At 55.3% G+C, this 22,644-nt stretch overlaps 1 protein-coding gene across 14 annotated transcripts in view; it reads left to right on the top strand.

The window, feature by feature from the left end:
• The window catches only part of EP400 (E1A binding protein p400), an 86,272-nt gene that overhangs the window by 29,458 nt on the left and 34,170 nt on the right, over positions 1-22,644 (top strand). For 11 of the 14 annotated variants that reach the window (XM_081037930.1, XM_081037942.1, XM_081037936.1 and 8 more), the window contains 19 exons: positions 121-261; positions 755-833; positions 1,800-1,849; positions 2,209-2,266; positions 2,997-3,086; positions 5,854-5,961; positions 6,791-6,981; positions 7,193-7,370; positions 8,409-8,545; positions 9,557-9,726; positions 10,006-10,180; positions 10,344-10,480; positions 13,867-14,053; positions 15,772-15,938; positions 17,190-17,359; positions 18,125-18,364; positions 20,353-20,517; positions 21,579-21,734; positions 22,536-22,630. In XM_081037930.1, the coding sequence (XP_080894056.1) occupies positions 121-261; positions 755-833; positions 1,800-1,849; positions 2,209-2,266; positions 2,997-3,086; positions 5,854-5,961; positions 6,791-6,981; positions 7,193-7,370; positions 8,409-8,545; positions 9,557-9,726; positions 10,006-10,180; positions 10,344-10,480; positions 13,867-14,053; positions 15,772-15,938; positions 17,190-17,359; positions 18,125-18,364; positions 20,353-20,517; positions 21,579-21,734; positions 22,536-22,630 (2,694 nt within the window). The remainder of the gene's footprint in view (positions 1-120; positions 262-754; positions 834-1,799; positions 1,850-2,208; positions 2,267-2,996; positions 3,087-5,853; positions 5,962-6,790; positions 6,982-7,192; positions 7,371-8,408; positions 8,546-9,556; positions 9,727-10,005; positions 10,181-10,343; positions 10,481-13,866; positions 14,054-15,771; positions 15,939-17,189; positions 17,360-18,124; positions 18,365-20,352; positions 20,518-21,578; positions 21,735-22,535; positions 22,631-22,644) is intronic. The other 3 variants (XM_081037932.1, XM_081037931.1, XM_081037934.1) reach the window with 1 other exon arrangement.

Raw genomic sequence — 22,644 nt, 5'->3', positions numbered from 1 at the left:
GGCTTTCAGGGCCATCCCAGCAGACGATGCCTGCTCCTGCGCAGCATGTAGCCATGCGCCAAGCACACTTCCGGGATAGCCCGACAAGCGTAAAACCTCCGTTTGTGGACTGTTCACTAGCTCGTCAGGACCGTAGCACGGCATCATGAAGAAAAGAAGCTGCGTGAGGAAAGGGGCAAGAGAGAGGAGCAGAACCGGCTAAGACGGATAGCTGCCTCAACTGCCCGAGAAATAGAGTATTTTTGGTCAAACATTGAACAGGTAAATGCTGCAATGTAGTGGGGTCCTGGAAACCTAGACTGTCAGGACTGGTGAGCTGCCTTCTGACACCATGGTGACGTCGTGGCACTGCCATGTCCCGTAGAAAGTGCCTGGGGTGGTGCCTTCTGGACTGCTGGCTCCTTGGGAGGTGGGGTCCGCGTCTGTGTGTGTGTGTGCAGACCACGTTGGCTGCACCCCGCCTGCTTGGGAGCCTCCCTGACCCCCTCCCAACAGTGTAGGTCACTAATCGCTGCTCCCATCTCTCTCTATTTAAAAAAAAAAAAATTATCATCTCACTACCCAACAGAATTTGGACAGGATGCAGTTAGATACAAAATACACATGAAAAGTACCAAGCGCGAAATTTCCTTTTGAAGTAATGGGAATGAGATCGGGATGGTGGTGTGTGTGAGCTGTGATGTCCTTATGCATAACGTCCGGAGGTGTGTTACTTACGTCGTCGGTGACATGCTGTGTTTTACTGTCTGTCTAGGTTGTGGAAATAAAACTGCAAGTAGAATTAGAAGAGAAAAGGAAGAAGGCCTTAAATTTACAGAAAGTGTTCAGGAAAGGTAGGAGACGGGGGAAAAAAGCCTTACTTTTTTTGGATTGTAATATGCCTGATTCTCTGCTCATCTTTTTTTTTTTTTTTTAATATTTTATTGAATCCAATATATCCAAAATATTACCAGTCTATTAATATACATGATTGAGATGAATTAGATATTTTATATTTCTTTTTCATGATAAGTCTTCAAAATCCAGTGCATATTTCATAATGAAAGCACGTCTCATTTGGGGTAGCCACATTTCAAGTGACCCACAGGCCTTTCAATCTGTGGAAACTTCTGATCTTTAGAGTTTCTTCCTCCCCGAGTCACATTTTGCCCACCCCTGCTCATCTTGTGACAAGGTGGCCCCCCAGGGAGGCTGTGTGCTCCCCAGCGTTTGCGAGCACGTGGTCTGCCTTATGGTCACGCTCCTCTCGGTGGAGCTGCTCTCGCTGCATATTTCAGCTCATCTCAGCTTCACCGGATGAGTCAGCACCCCTAGGTTGATCAGCTTTGGGGCACGCTCAGAATTGAGGCAGTTCCTGGACAGGGAGGTGGGCTCCCTGAGGCGAGTCTGGAGCCCTCTGTGTGGCCAGCGCTCTGCAGTAGCTGCCCTGTCACCGGTGGGGGCTAGGCACCAGTAAGGGGGCGTCACTGGGCAGAGGGGGTGGGGGGGACATAGTGCCTCCCATTTGGTGGCTGAGGAAACTGAGGTGGAGAGGTGACCACCACTTAAGTCAACAGCTGTCAGACCAGACACACCCTAAGAGAGCTTTGCTGCCAGCCGCCTGCTGTCCGGACGGGGCCAGCTGGGCCCTGCAGGAGGTCTCCATGCACTTGGCAGGCGTGGAGCTGTGGCTGGCTCTGCCCGGCCGCCCTGGTCACGGGGGCGGGACTCGCCCTGCTGTGTCCTCGCAGAGGAGATGCCAGCAGAGACACCCCTCCACGGCTGTAGTGACCACGTCGTGTTGTTACCTATTTCTCTAGGAAAAGAGTCGAGACCTAAGGGACTTGATGCGTCCCCAGAAAACGTTCTGGTGAGTTGAGAACTGTCCCTGCGCTGTGTAAGAGGTGGCAGCAGGGGGAGGCAGACCATGTCTGTAAAATGGGCTCCTCGCTTCTGTCTGGAGAAACTGTAGGCTGAGTCACTCCCTCTCACCGTGAAGTCAGTCTGTCTTGGGGACAAACTGGTTTTCAGCGTGTCAGGCGCATGGGCTAACTGGGCCCTGGGGGAAAGTGCCCTGAGGGCAGCGTGGGCTTCCTCTTCCTGCCCCACTCCCCGGGCCTTCCTCTCACCAGAGGCATGATGGTGTCCACTTGTAACAGGCTTGCGTTTCTGCTCTGGTCTCCGTCCTGTGCTTTCCCACCACGTGTGTGCATTCTGGTTCTGTTTCAGGATTTGGGGGCAACTGCAAGAAAACGGAAAGCGAGTACCTCCCTCACTGATGATGAAGGTCCGTCTCCAGGGCCCTTTACCATCCCCTGTGCAGTGCTTGAACTCAGCAGCAGGGGAGGGGTTGGGCACCACTCAGGGTGGCCATGACATCGAGGACGGCCGTGAGCCACTGGGGCCATTGTGGAGCAGGGAGAGTGTGGGACTGAGCGTGTTTGTTCGTTCATGGGGGAGGGAAGGCCGTGAGTACTCAGAAAGGAGCCGGCTGGGGCTGAGGCAGGTGGGAGAGAAGCGTTGCCTACCTGGCCAGGCCCCAGGTGGCAAGGGCTTCCGCTCGGTGGGGTGATGGCCACAGACGCGCACATCCTGCTGGGGCCAGTTGGCTCCCGAGCGCAGGAGTGGGGGCGTGGGGTGCAGAGACCGTGGCTGCACAGCTCTGTGCTGAAAGCGGCGAAATGGGCAATGGCAGATTCAGTGACCCAAGGTGGCACGCTTGGGGATTGTCCTGCAGCGCGGCCCGGTAGACGAGAGGTTGCATCTCATTCTGGGGTCTGGCCCGAGCAGGCCCGTCAAGTCAGGAAAGAAAGCAGGCTGTGTTTCACATGCTGAGGTCTCTGTTTCCTGCTCCCTCAGTACATGGTCCTTCCTGAATGGAACCTGTGAAATTACAAGGCTTAGTTCTAATTCTTCTAGTAGCTGCGCAGAGCATTTTGGAAGCCATGTAGCGTCTGATGAGTAACTGAGAAGGTGCAGTGACGTCTGGCACTGACACTCGATGGTCACCTTTTCAGTGGACGACGAGGAAGAGACGATTGCAGAGGAAGAAGCAAATGAAGGGCTTGTGGACCACCAGGCAGAGCTGTCGGATTTGGCCAGGGAAGGTAGGCCTGCATCCTCCCGAAAGTCTTCAGTACCTGTGGGCACGCGCGAGAGCGCACGTCACAGCATGTGGGGTGGGAGCGCCCCGCACGCCGAGCCCCGTCCTGGCGGTGACAGTCCCCAGGTCTCACGTTGGTCCCTTTGGCGGCCTGTCCCCAGCTCCGACTCGTGTCCCTGGACACACTGCTTCACTGGCGTGTGTCAGAGCCGCACACAGAAGGCGTCAGGCGTGGTCCCATGTTGTCACGTGGACTTGCTGATTCTCGCTGCTGCACAGTGTTCCACGTGTAACCTGGCTGGGCTGGAGGGCGTGTGCACAGTGCCTGGTCGGCGTGACGGGGTTGAGTGGCCTTTGGGTGGTTGTCGCACCAAGGCCTGCCTGTGTGGAGCCCTCAGCGTCAGGCTGTCGCGCGTCTGCCCTTGGCTGGTGAGCGCAGCCCCTCATGGCGGTGCACGGCTCCTGTGGGCCCCTCCCTGCCCATGCCCACTCTGGTGTGAGCTGTTCTTCCCCAAACTGACCTGTCAGTGTCCTTCGTACATTCTGGCCGCGAATTCGTCAGTCATGTTATTTGGCTTGTTCTTGACCTGAAAGGGACACTGTCACCGGAAAGGCAGTGTGTGGTAGTGGTGGTCCATGCCCCTCGGTCGCTGTCGGTGTGCTCGGTGCCCTCTCAGCCTTTCAGTTGTACTGTTTCGGTGTCCTTGTAGTGCTTTCCGAGTACAGTGACTTAGCATCATGACTTGTTCGCTGTGGTGACCAGCAGCCTGGCTGCTGCTTCTGGCTGGGTCCTATCAGACAAGCACTTGGCTTCCGTCCTTGCTGCTGGCCCCTCGCTGCCAGGCCTGCCAGTTGCGGCTGCGAGCCCAGCTCCTCCCAGGGCCTCCCCTCCCCTTCCGGCTGTGGGCGCACCCTTGTCATGTGGCATGGTGGCTGGTCTTCCCAGAGAAATGACCCAGGGGCATGCAAGCCACTCGTGTGCTTTCACGCCACCTGGCAGCCCCCCCGGCTCAGCCCTGGCCTGTGGGGGTCCTGGCACCACAGCGTCCATGCTGCTGAGCACCCCTCACCCGCAGGTTCTGCCTCTCGTCCAGGCCTCTCGCGCCCTTGGGGGCCTGTTAGCCTTTCCTGCAAGTAGACCGTGTGCAGCTTTAAAGTTGAATTCTCGGGTCTTTCGTTTTCTATCTGAAATGGAATCTTTTCTCTGTGTATCTTTTAACTAGTTTATATAAGCGAAGGCTATTGATTTATTTCTGTGTATTGTTTGTGCCATGACCCCTTGCAGGTACTCTTACTGTAATTCTTTTTCCTGTTTTCCAGTTTTTCCTACTTAGTCATTATGTGATGTACGTGAGCATCTGCCAGCATTTTGTTACGAATTCAACACAGAAGTTGAAAGAACTGTGTTCTGACACCTGCATACATATATGTCCCACCACCTGGAGTCTGCAGCTTTTCAGCCAGGATGGGGGGCCATTCAGTCATAAGCAGGGGAGCCACTGCACTTAATTAGCCTTAAATGCATGGTGACTTAATGTCCTTTGGGGGTATGTCTGTGTGCACTTGTCACTGGTGTGACGATGTGCAGAAAGACACACGCCACAGTCTGCAGTGCAGTGCAGCCTCCGTCCTTGCCACCCATGGAACAGCTGAGGGGACAGCAGTCTCGCCCTGGTTTCTGGTCCCCTCGGACAGACGCAGGAGTGCAGATGATGAGGTCGGCCATGACATTTAAAGCTCTTCAGCCTCCAAACTGGTTTCCAGGAGCGTGAGGCCGCTTGCCCCATCACCGCAGTGGGAAGCACCTGCTTCACTGCACTCGCCAGCGATGAGGGTTTTAAGGTGGTTGCTGATTTGGTTGGGAACAGATGGTGTACCATCTGATGCCCCGAGACGCTCAGTTAAAAAATACACGACGAGCCCTGTAAAGTGTGTGTGAGACACAGCCCCTTCTCTCCCCGGATGCCTGGGCCTTACTGTGCGGGGTTTCAACAGCGAGGGTGAGCTCTCAGGGCAGAAAGGATAACAGCCTGTTAACATACTTTCCAGACGTTTTTTCTGTTTCATTTTGTTTGACTTCTAGTATTTTTTTTTTTTTTTTAAATTTATTTTTTTATTTATTTTTTTTTTTGTTGAGAGCCCACTGGCCCATGTGGGAATCGAACCAGCAGCCTTCGGAGTTAGGAGCACGGAGCTCTAACTGCCTGAGCCACCAGGCCGGCCCTGACTTCTAGTATTTTTATGTGTCATATCCACCAGTTATTTTCCAGTATTTTTTATATTTTTATTTATCAGTCTGTAGGTTTTACTTTCTATTCATTAGATTACTTCAGAAATATTTGTTCTTTTATGAATAAAAACTGAGTTTCTTCATTTTATTTAGAAGATTCTCATCTTTATAAAGAAAATATTTTATAAATATTTTTTCGTTTTAATTTTTTTATTGTTTTTTAAGGAGGGCGCAGCTCACAGTGGCCCATACAGGGATCGAACCTGGCAATCTTGGTGTTATTAGCACCACGCTCTAACCAACTGAGCTAACAGGCCACCCCATAAAGAAAATATTTTAGCCCTTGTATCTATGATGGGCAATTAATTTTGTAAAAAAAATAAATGAGCTTTTAGAAAATACGTGCTTTTCCCAAGGAATTATTTAAAACCAGGAAAAGGAATATATGTGAAAAGCGCCCTTTTCCTTGACTTGTTTGCTTCCCAACTACCTGAAGCCATTGATGCAAAGTGACCACCTTTCTTCCTGCAATCTTTTCCAGCTGAATTGCCCTTAATTGATTTGATGAAGTTGTATGAAGGTGCCTTTTTGCCGAATTTCCAGTGGCCCCAACCTCCACCTGGTGGTGAGGAGACGAGTGAGGAAGAAGGTGTGTGTCAGCTCCTCAGAGGCTCGGCTTTAAACCGGAATGCTCACAGAGGAAGGGGGCGCTTCAGCAGTCGGAACACCACATTCGCTTTCTTTTTAGTCTGATGGAAAAGGAAGTGGAAATGTATTTAATGTGTAATTTTATATTGAATATAGTTTTATTCTGTGCTTTTCATTTTTATTCATAAACTTGGCGCAGTTATCAGCTCTTGATCAAGTTGTGAACAATTAATTTTCTCTGCATTTCTAAGTCATTGTTTTACGGAGCTAGATTTTTACCACATTTGTCAGGCTGTGCTATGTTTGTTTAGCGCACCCGTTTTAAGGCGTTTATTTTACTTTGATTAGACGCACAGACTACCACAAAAGGCCTGCTTTTTCTTGCTTTCACTCCACTGTTGTCATTAGTAGACGTGCCTGTGGGCGCGGAGGTAAGGAAGGGCTGGGGCCGGCAGGACACGAGAGGGCTCCGTGCTGCCCATCCTTGGAGACGCTTCTCAGTTGCTTTCTTGGTGGTTGGGGGGCAGCCGCTAAGCCCGTGAGTGCCCACGGTCTGTTGGTGACACTAGCTCCTAATCGTTACATTTCCCAGTTTCACCCAAGGGCTTTCCAGGGTGGTCCTAGGCTTGGTAGTTTTCTAAGAGTTTGTATTAGTTTATCTGGGTTACATCGTTAGGTATATAAAGTGGATCAAAAACAAAACAAAATGCTACTTGATTCTGTATTGAAGTATTTGGATTCTGTCAGTGTTTTTTTTGTGTGTTTTTTTTTTTTAAATGTGAAGCAGGCTCGTACCACTGTCACAGCACTTGCAAACCCCGTTTTCACAGACGCGGAGGATGGCCCTGGAGACCAGGAGAGCCGGCGCGACGTGGTTGTCATCGACTCGCTGTTCGTCATGGACCAGTTCAGAGCTGCTGAGAGAGTGAGTGTCGGGAGACCTCACACAAGGGACATCGCAGACGTGACTGCCATGGCCGAAGCCGTGCTGCCTAAGGGCAGTGCTCGGATCAGCACCGCGGTGAGGCATTCTGCTTTATGGGGGGCGGGGGCGGGGACTGGCCCCACCGGCACCACTTGTCAGGAGAAGCAGATTCTGGCCATTCTTTTCCTGCTGTGTAGATCTTTGTTGTGGCTTTCCAGGAGGCTTGTCGTGTGCCTGGACTTCACTCTGGAGAGAAAATTGTAGTGGTTCTTTCGAGAAGTGCTCACTGGCCTGTCTGTCACTGCAGGTGAAGGTGAGCGCCCCATCTCTGCTGTACGGCGTGCTCAGAGATTACCAGAAGGTCGGCCTGGACTGGCTGGCCAAGCTCTACCGGAAGCATCTCAACGGCATCTTGGCGGACGAGGCTGGCCTGGGCAAAACAGTGCAGGTCATTGCTTTCTTTGCACACCTAGCTTGTAATGAAGGTGAGAACTGCTTGAACAGTGCAGATTTGCTGGGATTGACTCGCAGGCCGTGCGTGGCCCGGGTGGGGGGGTAGCTGCCTCCTTCGCTTCGGGTTCTGGTCCAGGACCCGAGGGGACAGGTTGCGTGAATGAGCAAAAGACTCGATCACAGCCACCATTAGGGGGTGACTCACTGTTATTCCATATCTGACGCCAGTCACGTGAGGCCCAGTAGGCCGTGACCAAGACCTTCGGACTTCCCGAGTCCCACTGCCCGTCAGCCCCTGCTGCTTCCGCGCTGGCCTGAGCCAGTGCTGCCAGGCGCCACTACCGGCTGGTTGGAAAGCGTCCCTGGCCCATCGCTGTCTCTTCGGCCTCTGTACCCCAAGCCCCGGCTTCCCGAGACCTTACCTGGCTGGTCATGGCGTCTCAGCCTGTTCGTTTCCTCTTGGCATTCTTTCGTGTTGGTGGTAATGTGCTACTCTACAGCAGTCATGGCCTTCGAGGTGTGCACTGCACATTTATTGTCGAGGCCTGTCGTTTCCTGCTCCTGATTTGGTTTATGCTTCGTTTCCAGCACAGAAGTTAGAATTTGTTATGTGTGTATCACTTTAATCCTTTAAAGGCTCTATTTTTCAGAAGACAAATTGTAACCATGTATTTTGAGATGGTTTGGGTGTTGTGACTAGAGGGGGAATGCACCGGGAGCCTGTGTGTGGCCTGGTGGGCTCTGCTGCTTGCTCCTCAGCATTGTTCCTTGTGGGTGGGCGTTCCCTCCATGCTCACAGGGGTTTGCCATGTTTCTGAACAAATAACCCATTTTATTGGGAATTGACACATGCAGCCACTCTGTGCCGAGTGCCCCTGAGACTTGGACATGGACTCTGCCCTCGGCAGCCTCCCGTGGGTACAGGGAGGAGCTGTCCCGACTCCTGTGAGCCACCTGGGTGGCTGCTTCCGTAACTTACCTGCTGACCTGGTCTGAGCTGCACAGCATGGGGCCTGCACTGCCAGATGGTTTTAGCTGAGAGGAAATGCTGTGTCTTCTCTTCTGTGCAGGCAATTGGGGCCCTCATCTTGTCGTTGTGAGAAGCTGTAACATCCTCAAGTGGGAGCTCGAATTGAAGCGTTGGTGTCCTGGGCTCAAAACCCTCTTATACGTTGGCAGCCACAGAGAGCTCAAAGCAAAGAGACAGGTATTTTAAGTTTAAACATGGAACAGAAGCAGACAGGAAACCATCTTATTTCTTGTAGGAGACAGATTTCACACTGTCCAGGCATGCTTGTTTATTAGTGTAACTATCGGGAGAGACCGCCCTGTAAGTTGCTCCTTGATTCCGAGCATCTCGCAAGCAGCTGACAGCGGTTGCTCCCCGGAAGGAGGGCCACAGGTGCAGCGGCCACAGAAACTGAGGGAACTTCCTTCCAGACTCACATGGGCTCTGGAGGTGCTGCAGACCCTTTGTACCACAGGCCCGTTGGCTCCCCCCACTCCCCCAAGCACAGACGAGAACCTGGTATCCCCTTGGTTCTGAGTTACAGCCCGTGGAAGAATTTCCATGTAGTGTGTGTGAGGAAGACTGTAACGTGCAGGAAGCCTCTAGGACAAATTTGGAATTTGTTCTTTCTCTTTTTCCCACCCAGTAGTTTCAAGTACTAGATTCTAAGAATAAATTACAGATCACAAGTTCTCATTGAAGATAAAGTTTTGGCTTATGATTAGGCTGTGTTGGCTAGCGTTTACTGCAGAAGCAGTATCTTGAGATGTGTTTTCTTTGTTACTCTCTCTGGTTATTCGTTTGTTTTTAAGAAGCTTATACTGCAGTTGGTTGCAGCACAGATCTCCACATTTCCTACCGTCCCGAGCACGTTTTTCCATTTCTCAGATTATATCCTATAAAACCTGGTCCCACTGCAGGATCCTCTCGTAGTTGACAGTCTGGTGTCCAAAAGCCATTGTGCCTCCAAAGTGGCCTTTTGCTTTGTTCACACAAGTGCTGTAGACTGCTAGAGGAAAAGGCCATGAAAACACGCACTCAGCCCTTCCCTGCGCAGTAAAAAGTTTATAAGGAGCACAAGTACGGTGACCGTGTTCGGGGACAGGTTCATTAATTTAGTTGTGAAAACTTGGGAGCTTGCACCAGACCCTGATTCCAGGAGGGGGAGGCGTGAGAAGACGCCTGAGGCCGTGTGTTCTGTGTGCACAGGGCTGGACCGAGCCCAACAGCTTCCACGTGTGCGTCACGTCCTACAAGCTGTTCTTCCGGGGCTACCCGGCCTTCGCACGCGTGCGCTGGCGCTGCCTGGTCATCGATGAGATGCAGCGCGTCAAGGGCCTGACGGAGAGGCACTGGGAAGCCGTGTTCGCCCTGCACAGGTCTGACCCGCTCGGCTTGCCTCAGGGTTCTGTGTGCCCGTGTCTCTCTGAAGGTCATTTTGAAGCAGATTAGGTGATTGCAGGCACACACAGAATTGCCTGAGCTACAGACGTCCCCTTGTCCTTGGTCATAGCACATGGGGCTGAGGACACCCAGAGAGTTCGTGTAGTTCAGCCCGTTTCCTCAGGCCCGTGTGTGTCAGCCCCATGAAGCCCCCGCAGCCCCTTGCCTCCGTGCGCCCAGCCCGGGTCTGGGACTCAGGCGGCCCTCCTGTGCAGCCAGCAGCGCCTGCTCCTGATCGACGCGCCTCTGCACAACACCTTCCTGGAGCTGTGGACCACGGTGCACTTCCTCATCCCAGGCGTCTCCAGGCCCTACCGGCACTGCCCCCTGAGAGCCCCCAGCGAGGAGAGCCAGGACTACCACCACAAAGTGGTCATACGCCTGCACAGGGTACGGGCTCGGCCGCAGGGCCCTGACCTCCTGGTGGGGGGTGCTGTCCCGGAGAGGCGCCTGGGACCTGTGTGTGTGACGTCATCCTGGAGAGGCATGTGTGACCTGTATGTGTGATGCCATCATTGTGGAGAAAAAAACAAAGGATGTATTCCTTTTGCAGGTGACGCAGCCATTTATTTTGAGGAGAACCAAAAGAGATGTGGAAAAGCAGCTGACGAAGAAGTTCGAGCATGTTCTGAAGTGCCGCCTCTCTAACCGACAGAAAGCCTTGTACGAGGACGTCATCCTGCAGCCCGGGTGAGTGTGGGGCTGCATGTGCTGTGTCCCCTCCCGGGCTCGGAGGCCGCGTCAGTGGGCGTTTGCAGGGGGATGCCCTGCCCTGCCCTGGCAGGTTTCTGCTTCTCCAGGCTCCTCTGGGCTGTCCCCTCCCTGCTTCCAGTCAGTGGCTCTGTCCGTCGTAGCTAACCCAGGTGGGGCAGGCACCCTGAGCCCTGGAATTCACTGCATCGTCCTGCAGTGTCAGTTATATTCGCGCAGGAGACACATTCCGACGGACAAGCTCACCTTTTCACATGCATGCACAGGACCCAGGACCGGAGGCACTGGCCAGCTGTGGCCAGCGGTAAAGCTGCACACAGCAGTCCCCTGACCTGCAGGGATCCGCTCCGGGGCCCAGTGTAGGCCTGACACTGCACGTGGTGCCGAGCCCCTCTAGTCTGTTTTTCCTGTGTACGCATGCACAGCTTTGCACACTTGCACTGGTGGACAGCCATTCTCACCCTACATACTAGCATCCTCCGCAAACACTTTTTTTCCATTTTAAGTCGAGAACTTTCATTTCACCTTTTCACCTGAAGGAAGCACTTGACTTCCTTTTGCCATATCTGAATTGCCAGCATCATTACTGTTGTTCTTTAGGGTCGTAAGGAAGTCAATTCGGGGTGGCTTGAACACAGGCAGACCCAGTGATGCTAAGTGGATATGCTCACCAAGCCACCTAGCTGCAAAGTGACTAATGGGTGGGAGCACGTGCAGTGAGGGGACGCGGGACAAAGGGAGGGTTCACGTCTGAGTGGGACGGAGCAGGACAGTGAGAGGTTTCATCATGTTGCTCAGAATAGCATACGATTTAAAATCCGAATTATTTATTTCTGGAACTTTCCATTTAATACTTTTGGACCATGGTTGTCTGCAGGTAACTGAAACTGCAGAAGTGACGCTGCGGGCGAGGGGGGCTGCTATAAGTGGAGGTGCAGGCGGTATAGTCAGCATGGCATGGAGTGACCTCTGTGTGGTTGCTGTACCTGCCTGTGGACTCGGGACTTGTGGGGTCTGATCCCCTCCACGGTTCTCCCAGGTGGCCTGTTGGGCTCTTTCCATCACGCTCTCCGTTTTCCTGAGTTTAGATTAAAAAACAAAACTAAGCAGAATTAAAGTTCAAAAGATTTTCAGTGTATTTGTACTCAGTAATCATAGCCCTGTGTCTCTGCTGTCATGGGTGCTGAGAGGTCACCATAAGCTGCAACTTGGGCCGGAAGAGTGCTCGGCGTTCCAGAGCAAGCTCCCCGCATTTCTGCTGCTCACCTGACTCACGTGCTCCGCTGCCGTGGGGGCCGGGGTGACCTAGCGTCCTGAGGTGGCATGCACATCAGTGTGGGGCGCAGGCGGCCCCTCCTTGACCGGCCGGGTTGCCTGGGCACCGCCCTGTGCTGCTGCTTTCCCCACGTAAAGTGAGGAGCTACTGTGGGGCTGTGAGGTCATGTCACCGTGTGTGGGACGTGGCACAGTAGTGTCTGCACACAGTAAGCCTTCCGCAGGTGGCTTTGCTGTTCATCTTGCTTGTCTCACGGGGTCACTCCTGGGAGTGTCAGGGCAGCGTAGGGACGCATGGCTACTCACGTGTGTGGTTCCTTAGTCCTTCATGGCTGCACTGGTGAAGCTGCAGTCTGTTCACTTCCGTTGAGAGTAGGAGCCTTGAAAACCCCCGTCCGCGACAGCATTCCCAATGTCCTTCCTGAGCACAGGGGAAATAGTGCGCGTGTGAGCAGAGAAGGTGCAATATTGGTAAAGTTTACTGTTGGTCCCATGTCATGGGGGATCCTAATTCAGCTTGTGAAGACCAGGTGTCCATGGCGAGACCCACGCCGGTGGGTTTGGGCTCCTGTGGAGTCCAGGAACACGCCACACTTGGTCGGCTGGGCTGCCGCTCCCTGGTGGTGCCAGGGGATGGAGCTGATTTGCACTTGGGGGTGACAGTGACATCCCGCCCGTTGGGTCTGGGACACTCCGAATGCCTACAGGAGAGGCCCCCCGATCTGGGACCCACTGGTGAGAGCAGACCCTGGGCTGCTGTGTGGCATTTGCTGCGATGGAGTTGCAGGAGGAGACTCGCCCCCGTGTGTGGGTGCCCCTTCCTCCCGAGTCTGTCGGGCTGGGCCCACGGGAGGTGGAGAGAGAGTGTGCCCGTGCCGGCCCACCTGTAACTCCTGATCAGTGACTTTTGTGGGGCGCTGCCAAACACTGCTCAACGTGCATGCTGATGCCATGGTCTGGGGTCCTCGAGTGGGTTCAGCATCGCTCCTGGTCGGTGCCTTCCCTTTCTCTGCGGTGACCGCGTCCTGCATTCCCACCACCTCCACATGAGCTCACCCCACGGAAACCTTGTCTGCCCCTTGCGGAGCCCTGCAGGGACCGGCCAGGCCTACCCCGCTGCCCCCTGGTATCTGTTGTCAGCGCAGAGGGGCTCTGAGTCCGCCTGGGGACCCGCATTTCCGGTGTTTGCAGCCTTCTTTCTGAAGTGTGTCCTGTGCCTCAGCGCTCATGCAGACGTCGTGGCTGTGATCGTGTTGCCGTGCTCTGCAGAGCTGTCTGTGGGCTTGCCACTCCCTCACCCCAGCCCTGCTCCACCCCATGCCCCACGGCCTGTTCTGTCACGGCCAGGAACACATCCTGTAGCTGCTGAGCTGTCCCTTGAGCACCCCAGGCACGCGTGCCGACTGCTACCCGGTGACTCTCCTAAGCCTGCTTCTCTTTTGGGCTTTCCTGCCATGGGCGTGGTCCCAGCAGCCCAGCATCCGCCTAGAAACTGGCTGTCCTTTGTCACCTTGCTCCTCCCGTCTCTGTCCTCCATTGTGCTGCCTCAGCCCCCATCTGCAGACCGCCTGGCCGCCCGTCCTCCGCAGCTGCTTCCTGCCTCACCTGTCAGGACTGCCCGTTGGGGGCCAGCCCTCCTCCCGGAGGTCTCTGCTGGAACTTCCTAGAGCACTCAGACTGCATCCCACGTTTCCTGCATAGCACCGGCGTTGTGTGCGGTTCGGCCTGTGTGTGCCTTTCACTGCACCACAGGGGCCGGGCCCGGGACTTGCTGTGGGAAGTGCTCTCCCCACTGCATGCGAGCGAGCACCCTCTTTTCCCAGGTCAGGAGTTCTTGGCCCAAGCTGTGCGGTGCCGCCATGGCTTCACGGCTTCACATTGGGCTGACGGGTGCCATGCTGCCCTCTACAAGGTCCTCTTCCTGCGGACGGGAGGCCTGGAGCCGCCCTCCACTGCCCCCACCCCCCGCACCCGTCCTGTGTGTCCTGTGTCATCGGGGCTGTGGGGCCTGGGGTCATCGCCATGGACGGGCAGTGGGGCGTGATTCCTAAGCACGTCTGGCGCCTCACTGCCGCCCTGTCCCCGAGCAGGACCCAGGAGGCGCTGAAGAGCGGGCACTTCGTGGGCGTGCTGAACGTTCTGCTGCGGCTGCAGCGCATCTGCAACCACCCGGGGCTGGTGGCGCCCCGGCGCCCCGAGGCGTCGTACACCGCAGGGCCGCTGCAGTACCGCGCCGCCTCCCTCGTCCTCAAGGCGCTCGACCGAGACTCCTGGAAGGTAAGGGGTCTGGGGCGGGGGCTCGGGGCTCGGCCAGGTCGGTGCCAGACGACTGTGTCCCGCCCAGACGCAAGGCGGCACTGAGCCACGTTTGGGACATGCTTGCCCCTCGACAGAACCTGTCTCCAGACTGACCCGTGGGGCGCATGTGCCTGGCTGTGCCATGGGCTGTGAGACAGGGCACAGTGCAGTGTGACAGGCCGCGTGGACCAGAGCTGTGGTGACAGCTGCTTGGGACGCGGGACCTGTCTTGGGCGTGTGCCAGCTGCCATGGGGTGGCCTGATGCCCGAGTTCCCTGCTGTGACCCCTCCCGACAGGCGCCACTCGCAGGCCCAGGACCTAGAAGCTTCCGCTTCATGTCCTGGGTGGGCGGGAACAGGCCAGGGACTCTGTGGCCTCAGCTTCCTCACCATGTAGGGAGGTTTGAGGATTGACTGGTCCAAGGGCTGGAGGCAAGCAGGGTGCTCGGGAGGGGGTCCCCATGCTTGCTTTGCCCGCCAGCATGGTCACTGCTAGAGGGACTTGTTTCACCGAGTTACAGAACAGCTGAGCTGTGGGCGGGACAGGTGGGTCTGACTGGGCCTCAGGTGTGTGTATGGCAGGGGGTCCAAAGCGGGTAGAGTTTGCATTGTGCTTCGTGTTAACATGCTGGGACAATTCATCACTGTGACATGCAGCCTCTGAAGGCACTGCTTGTTGGTTTCAGTGCACGCACAGATTTGTACAGCCATCAGCACTGACTCTAGACTATTCCGTCTCCCTAGAGAACACTGCGCACATTAACTGCCGCTCCCCTGCCCCTCCCAGCCCTAGGCAGCCCTCACTGGCGTGCACTTTGAATTCACCTGTTTCATATAAACTCCCAATTCCACGAATGTGGCACCAGTGTGTGGAGTCCGTGTGAGCAGCATGTTTTCAGGTTTGCCGAGTGATGGCAGGACTCCCTGCTCGTGAGGCTCACTAGTGTCCCACCCCATGTACAGCCTGCATTGTTCGTCCACCCGCTGGTGGGCATTTGAGTCGTTTCTGCTTTCTGGCCGTTGTGAATATGCCGCTGTACAGGTTTCGTGTCCCTAGGGAGTATGTCTAGGCCTGGGGCTGCAGGGTCATGTTTGACCTTCTGAATAGCTGCCAGGTCTTCCACAGCGGCTGCACCTTTTCCCTCCCCCCACCCATGTGTGTGGGCCCCCCGGGGATGTACCACCTTCTCCACGTCCCTGCTCACCCCCCCGCCGACTCGCCACTGCCCACCCTCTGATTCTCACATCCTAATGGGTGAGAAGCTGCACTCAGCATTGAAGCCCAAGTGGGGGCCCTTGCGGGGGATCCCCAGGTGGGGACTTAGGCAGTGCGTCCTAGCCGAGAAATGAGCATCCCCAGGTGCCACACGTCCACCTCACTCGCACCAGCACTCTCGGGTCTGTCCCCCTGGGTCTATCCCCAAGCCCCCTCTGGACGAGGCCTAGCACCTCCATGCCACCCAGACTCCCTTCTCCTTTGCCTCCTCCATTCCCATTGCTCCTCGGGGTGACCCAGTGCGATCCTTCCTGTCTGAATGATGGGGACACTGACGTACACTGAGCCCCAGGGTGGGGCACAGGGGGTCTCTTCAGGACACATGGCTGCTCGTGGCTATCTTCCTGTTGAGAAATGTACTTTGATTCTTAGTCGAATGCTTTTTCTACTGCCTCAGCTAATTTTTTCTTTTTCTACTTAGGAAACCGATCTTTCTATATTTGATCTCATTGGCTTAGAAAATAAAATGACTCGCCACGAGGCAGAATTGCTGTGTAAGAAAAAGGTGACACGGAAACTCATCGAGGAGCTGTTCACTGCACCGCCCCCACCGGGCAGGCCGCCGGCCGCCAGACTGAAGCCCAGCAGGTGTGTGGTGGGGAGCGTCGCCTCCTGCTCACCATCCCCCCCGCAGCCCCTCGGGCAGGCCTGGGACCAGGTTTGAGTTTCACACGAGAACCTGGGCTGCAGGCTGTGAAAAGAAGGGCTGGTGATCTCATTTGTTACTGGCGTCTCTTGGGAACTGCCCACTTGCCTTTGGTTTCTGCGTCGCTCTTTTTAAACGGAGTATGAGCACTTGGAACCTGCTGGGTGGATGTGTGGCCACTCACCTGCCTGAAGAGCGGCCCTTTTCATCGTCTTTAAGAAACATTGGGATTTAGGAGGGGTCCACGTGGGGACAGGGTGGTCAGTCTGGATTGACCCTGGCATGTGGTGTGGTGGCAGCTGACGTGGCCAGGTGTCTGCGTGGTGATGGCAGGGCGCCGTGGGGCGCTGTTGGGGCCCTGCAGGGGGGCAGAGCGTGGGGCCTCTGAAATGAGGACTTTGCAGTGCCGTGAAGCCTGGAGAGGTTAGACGCAAAGTCAAAACCCAAGTGATTCAGGATAGGCCGAGCCCAACAATGGCCAGGTTAACACTGGGAAAGACAAAGATTCGTGTTTTTGAGAGAGAGGGTCAGTTGTGTACACTGGCAGCCCTTCTGGCAGCCTCTCTACACGTGCCTTCCCTGGGGACGTGGGACTGGCCACCCGTGCGCGCGCTTAGTCCATCTTGCCTGCACTCGGTGGAGCTGAAGCCCTCAGCTACACAGATGGGCGGCGAAGCTGCTGCCCTCGGGCTGGCCTTTTGCCAGCTGCTTCTACCTAGATGTCGTGGTGTGCAGGTTTTGAAAATGGAGCCTTCCTGACCTTGCAGTTTCCCAGGTGAAAGAACCGTGGAAAGTGTTTCGCGTTGTGATAGAATGGGGCAGCGGCATCCGTGCTGGGTACCCTCTTCTTCAGGCTGAGGCTGTGGCCTGTGGCGCGCCGTCACCATCTCTGCCCTTTCGGTCTGTCAGCAGGGCTGCCTTGTGGCCTTGCACCCCACTTCAGACTCGGGGAGTTGTGTTAGGTGCCTTTTCCTAATGCACGCCTGCAGAGACCTCCAAGTTAGTGACCGGCACACCCACCACCGAGCGTGGGGTGGGTGCGCCACATTTGTGGGGCCCACCAGGAGCTGGACGCCGTCCTGCTTAGAAATCTCTCCCCTGTTAAACGGCCCCTGGCTGCTGTGTTGGCTGGTCCCACAGCCCCGGGCCTCTGCGCCTCGTGATGCTCTTCTCCTGCCCACACGGATGTCTAGGTTGTTCCAGCCTGTGCAGTACGGCCAGAAGCCCGAGGGCCGCACGGTGGCCTTCCCCAGCACGCACCCGCCTCGGACAGCGGCCTCCACTGCGGCCACTGCCACTCCACAGGGCCATGTTCGAGGACGGCCACCGATTGCCACGTTCTCTGCAAACCCAGATGCCAAAGGTAGGCCTCGTGTGGGGGTGCTCTCGTCATGGAGGGTGTTTGTGGAAGACGTTCCTTGTACTCTGGCCCCTCTAGACACGTGGCTGTCTCCCTGAGCAGGAGTGGGACCTCTGCTCCAGCCCTGCGAGGGTGCCATGTGCAGATGTCACGTGAGCTTGAGGCTTTTATATTTCTTGCAACTGGGTTTCCCCACACAAGATGCTGCAGCCCAGCAGAGTCGTCGGTGTGGCATCAAGGACGCACCGTAGGGACACGCGCTCTCGTGCAGATCACTGCACTTCCACGTCGGTTCCAGAGCTTTAAGGAGGCTATTCCTGTCGTGCCCTGCCATCGTCCCACGTTCCCCTGCTTGTCACTGTGGAGAATGATAGGGCTAGAAAACAGGAGAGGTGATAAGGTGGCTAGCCCAGCCCTAAGCAGCGGCCCTCGGGGTCGTGTCCATTCATGCATTCTCAAATGTCGCCAGGGTGCCTCCTATGCTCAGGACGGGGTCCTTGTGGACGCTCAGGGTCACAGGGGCGGACTCGTCACATGTGTTGGCTGCAGAGGCACCGCGCAGCCGGCCGCCAACTGGGAGTGGAGTGGGGATAGTTCAGAGCGGAGGGAAGTGCGCTCCCTCTCAGCACAGTGGCCTCCTGCCCCCTTTTCAGAGGGCCTCTCATTGAGCCCCAGTGGAATGTTTGTTGTGTCTTTGGAAGCTGGGTTAAAGAATTGCCTTTGTTGAGAACCTTTAACAGCTCTGCACAAACACCTTATCGATTGCAGCGGCCGCAGCCCCGTTTCAGACCTCGCAGGCCCCCACCGGCGCTCCAAGACCACAGGCCGCCTCGACCTTCAGCACAGCAGCTAGCCCAGCCCATCCTGCGAAACTGCGGGCTCAGGCCGTGGCCCCCGCCTCCGCCCCGGGCCCGTCCCCGCCCCAGCCCCCGGCCCCCTCGCACCCGGGGCAGGGCGCAATGCCTCAGGGGCTGCTGCTCACCTCGCAGGCCCAGGCGCGCCTGCCCAGTAAGTGGCCTCGCCTCTCCCGTCGGTTCTGCCACCTTTTTTCCCAAGAAGTCACGTTCAGACCAGTGCTGTGGGAAGGCCCCGCTCCACGCCTGTCTGCGCGACCCCACATCCATGCCTCCTTGGACACTGTCCTTTCCGGCCCTGAACCTGCCGACGTAGGGCTCCTCTCCAGGGCCAGCGTCAACGGCCTCATCCTTGCTGTCCTTTCTCAGCTCTGCTTTCCTCCCTTGCTTATACTCTGCTCTGTGTGCTGGTGACTGCACCTCACCTTAGTGTGGCCAGGCCTTGGGCCACCAGCACCCAGGGTCAGCTTTTGGGGCAGATGGTCATAAGATGAAAGCAGGTTACTTCCTTGCCAGCCACGGGAGCTAGCATTCGCATTCTAAGACTGGACTTCCTTTAGTCTTATACTGTGCCAGATTTAAAGCTGGATGAGTTGTTGCTCAGCTGACACTCTTTGTAGTAACGCAGTGACTGAGACATCACAAACTTCCTAATCGTAATAGAACTTATTGTGAGCCAGTGCAATTAGCACATCCCCAGATGTCACCTGGACCCTGTTCGTTCTCCAGTAGCCAGGCCAGTGCACTAATAGACCCAGCACGGGCTGCACCGTATCTCAGAGCCACCTCAGGCTCTGGGGTGTGATAGGCCGCATGGAGGCCTGTGGGAAGAGGGGCAGGCGCCGTGTCCTGCAGGGTGGCCGGCCATTGCCTGCTTAGCTGCCTGAGGGAGGGAAGCACCTGGCTGTGTGGCACTTGTCCACCTGGGCTGGGAATTTGGCCAGCTGTGAGGCGGGACCTGGGCTTGGGAGCGTAGTCAGCGGGCCACCCTTCACTGACCGCCTTCAGCTCCATGGACCAGCGAGGGCTAACGGGAGATTTGGTTCTCCACACACATCTCTGCGTCTCCTCCTTTCAGTTTCCTTGCCTTGTTCACAGTTTCTGTGCCCAAGAGATCTCTGGATGGTTTTCTAGTCTTTTGCTAACTATTCTCTTTATAGCATCACTAATAACTCTAGCATGGATTTTCTGGGAGGGATGTTTAGACTCAGACGTCAACCCCTGGGTAAAAGAACCGTTAACCTTGTTCAATTACAGCCTGGAGGCAGCGACTTTTTGAGTTAGGTGCATATGACTCCATTGAGTTACGGTTCCAAAACAGTGTATGAAGCAGTGCTCGAGCGTGCATTTCCTGACAGTAAATGTTGTAATCGGATCCTACGATCTAGTTCAAATTAGTGTGAAACCTCGTATCTTACAGCTATGTTGGTGTGATGTATTTATGTACCATGTTGCCCCGAAAATAAGACCTAGCTGGACAGTCAGCTCTAATGCATCTTTTGGAGCAAAAATTAATGTAAGACCCAGTCTTATATTATAGTAAAATAAGACCGGATCTTATATTCTTGCTTCAAAAGACGCATTAGAGCTGATGGTCCAGCTAGGTCTTATTCTCGGGGCAACACGGTACTTAAATATATTCCCAGTTTTTGAAAAGGTTCTGAGTGTAATTGAAGCTAGTTACCTGGAGTGATATGTCTCGTTTACCTTTGTGAGCTAAATTGGACATGCCCTTTTTTACATTTTGGAAGTTCTCTGAAAGTTGAGGTCAATACGAGAGTTTCAGAGTGTATTACAAATAGATTTCTGTTGTTTTTGATATTTGCTACTTATTTATTGGTTGGAGAGAAAAGGGAAATGTTCCTTAATAGTTTGGATAATTATAGTAATATCTGATGATTTAAAATCTCTTACCAGTTATAAGTAGATAAATTCACCATTAAAATCTGATGTTAACTTTGTTTTCTGTTTTCTATTAAAATAATTATATTCTGAAAGTGCTAGAAAGCACTGGCTGCCTAGTCAGTGTTTCTGTGACACATCGGTTCACTCCACACCATTTGTGTGACACACGATCATCAGTACAATCTTCACAGAGTTGCCCGAGAAATCCCAATCCCCTTTTTCTCTGCGTTTCTGCAGGTGGGGAGGTCGTCAAAATAGCCCAGCTGGCTTCCCTCGCAGGGCCACCGAGTCGAGTCGCCCAGCCAGAGACCCCTGTGACGCTGCAGTTCCAAGGGAACAAGTTCACCTTGTCCCACAGCCAGCTGCGGCAGCTCACTGCCGGCCAGCCCCTGCAGCTCCAAGGTATGAGGCAGCAGCCCGCAGTCATGACCAGCAGTTTAGCCTCCGCACCGTGCAGGTGGGGACGACGGGCAGCCGTGCCTGTGAGCTCAGTGCCTCCCCTGGTCCTGCCTCAGTGAGAGAACATGTGTGTCACCGGTTGCCTGGTCCAGACGTGTGTTCAGTGGACGATAACCATTTTTTAAAATCTACCCTTTGCTAAAAGTTCCCTATTTTTGAGATCAAAATAGAAATGTTTGCTACTTTCTAATCTTGAAGTGTCCTACAAATGCCAAAGGACCAGCAGTTGATGTAGAAGTTATGCTCCTTTGCATACATAACGTCAGTTTCACTGCAGACAGAGCCTCCCAGGACGACGTGTATGGAGTAGCGGCCTTTGAAGGACCGGAGGGAAGCAGGTTAAGAGGCGTTAGTGTGAGTCCTAAATGATCACAGCAGTTCAGTCGTTCCGTTCCTCCGCTGTCAGTTAGGGGTCAATCTTGACTGCCGGCTCCCATCAGCCTCTGGGACCAGTTGCTCATGGCTCTTGTCAGGGCGCAGGGCGTAGGACAGTCACACAGACCGCAGAGCGGAGGTCCCGGGAGCCTGGAGCAAAGACACCGTGCCATTTAGTTTAATCCCATATTTCTCCAGTTTTTTGAGCAAAGGGGTGAGGCCACTGGTCGACATCTCTGGTGGATGCTAGTTTGTGTCAAGCGTGGACCGTTCCATGGGAAAGACTCCTCCACATGGCAGGTTGACATGGCCAAGACCCTGAGCAGTGCCACAGGCATGGCGTTGAGGCCCCTAGCGCTGCCCAAAGTCAGGAATTGCTAGGAATAGACAAGCCTCTTCTTGACATTAAGTAAAATGACTTCATTCCTTACAGTTTTTATTAACTAAAAAGAGGCTGAATGAACGGTTTTCATTTTTGTCTAAGTAACTGAGTTCGTGTTGCCATGTCGGAGTGAATTTGGTTCTGCGTGTTTGGTGTGCGGCCTTTTTGTGTACACATGGGAGTGAGTGTGACCGAGAGGCAAAGGCACGCGCCAGGGCTGACCTTCCTGGCACACGTGTGATTGCAGGCAGCGTGCTGCAGATCGTGTCTGCCCCCGGGCAGTCCTACTTGCGACCTCCAGGCCCCGTGGTGATGCAGACCGTGTCCCAGGCGGGCGCCCTGAACGCCCTGGGCAGCAAGCCTCCGGCCGGGGGCGCAGGCCCCGCACCTGTGACCCCACCAGGTACAGTGCTCTGAGCAGCAAGGAGACCCGGCTGCGAAGCTCCTTTCTGACTCTGCGTCTTGGGGAACTGCACTGCGTTAGGGACTGCTGACTGGTGCCCCAGGACCGAAAGTCCCGCTCTGGCCATCTGACTGCCACAGACCGGCCCGTGCCAACTTGCTTTGTTTGCTTTCTCTTTTGCTCTCAAACTTACCGACTGAATATCACCAGCCTCCACTCATCATAGGTTTTTGTTTGGTGCTGAAACTCCCCCAGGACAGGTGAGGGAGCAGGGTTTGGGCCATCCTCCATCTGGCTGGCCTGTGCTGCTCTGTGTCCATTCCACAGCCTGCCTCCCACCCGAGTCCTGCTCTACCCAGACACACCCATCCCACACACCCCTACCCTCCTGGGCTCACCTAAGCAGGGCCCCTTGGTCCTCGGAGCTCTGAGCGGCCCCCACGCACCAGCCTCTGTCAACACCAGTAGCAGGTGTGTGGGATGCCGGGCTCGCCTGCTAGTCCAGAGGGCAGTGCTTACCAAGGGCCGCGGCCCAGGTGGCTGCTGGCCGGCGTGATAGCCACGGGCCTGGGTGCACACAGGCACTCACCCGGAGAAGAGACGGACTGACTGGCGCTCGCTCAGCCCAGAGTGTGGCCAGAGAGCAGGAGGGCTTCGCCAGCAGTTCGGACAGTTTCACTTGTTGCGCCTTCCAGAACTGCGCCAGTGATAGATGGCACTGTTCACGAGGGCGCGCTGGAGGACAGCGAGGGCTTGCAGAGGGTCAGCAGCCCATCCCCAACGCGTCATTTCTGATTGCAGTCGGTGTGCCTGGCCGAGTGGCCGTCAACCCGCTGACTGTAGGAGACTCTGCAGTGGCCTCCAAACCAGCCTCTCCCATCGGAGGGCCCACCCAGGTAGGGGCTCGACA

The sequence above is a fragment of the Rhinolophus hipposideros genome (assembly GCF_964194185.1).
Source record: "Rhinolophus hipposideros genome assembly, chromosome: 24".
NCBI classification, from domain to species: Eukaryota; Metazoa; Chordata; class Mammalia; order Chiroptera; family Rhinolophidae; genus Rhinolophus; species Rhinolophus hipposideros.
This window is presented reverse-complemented; position numbering and strand designations above follow the sequence as displayed.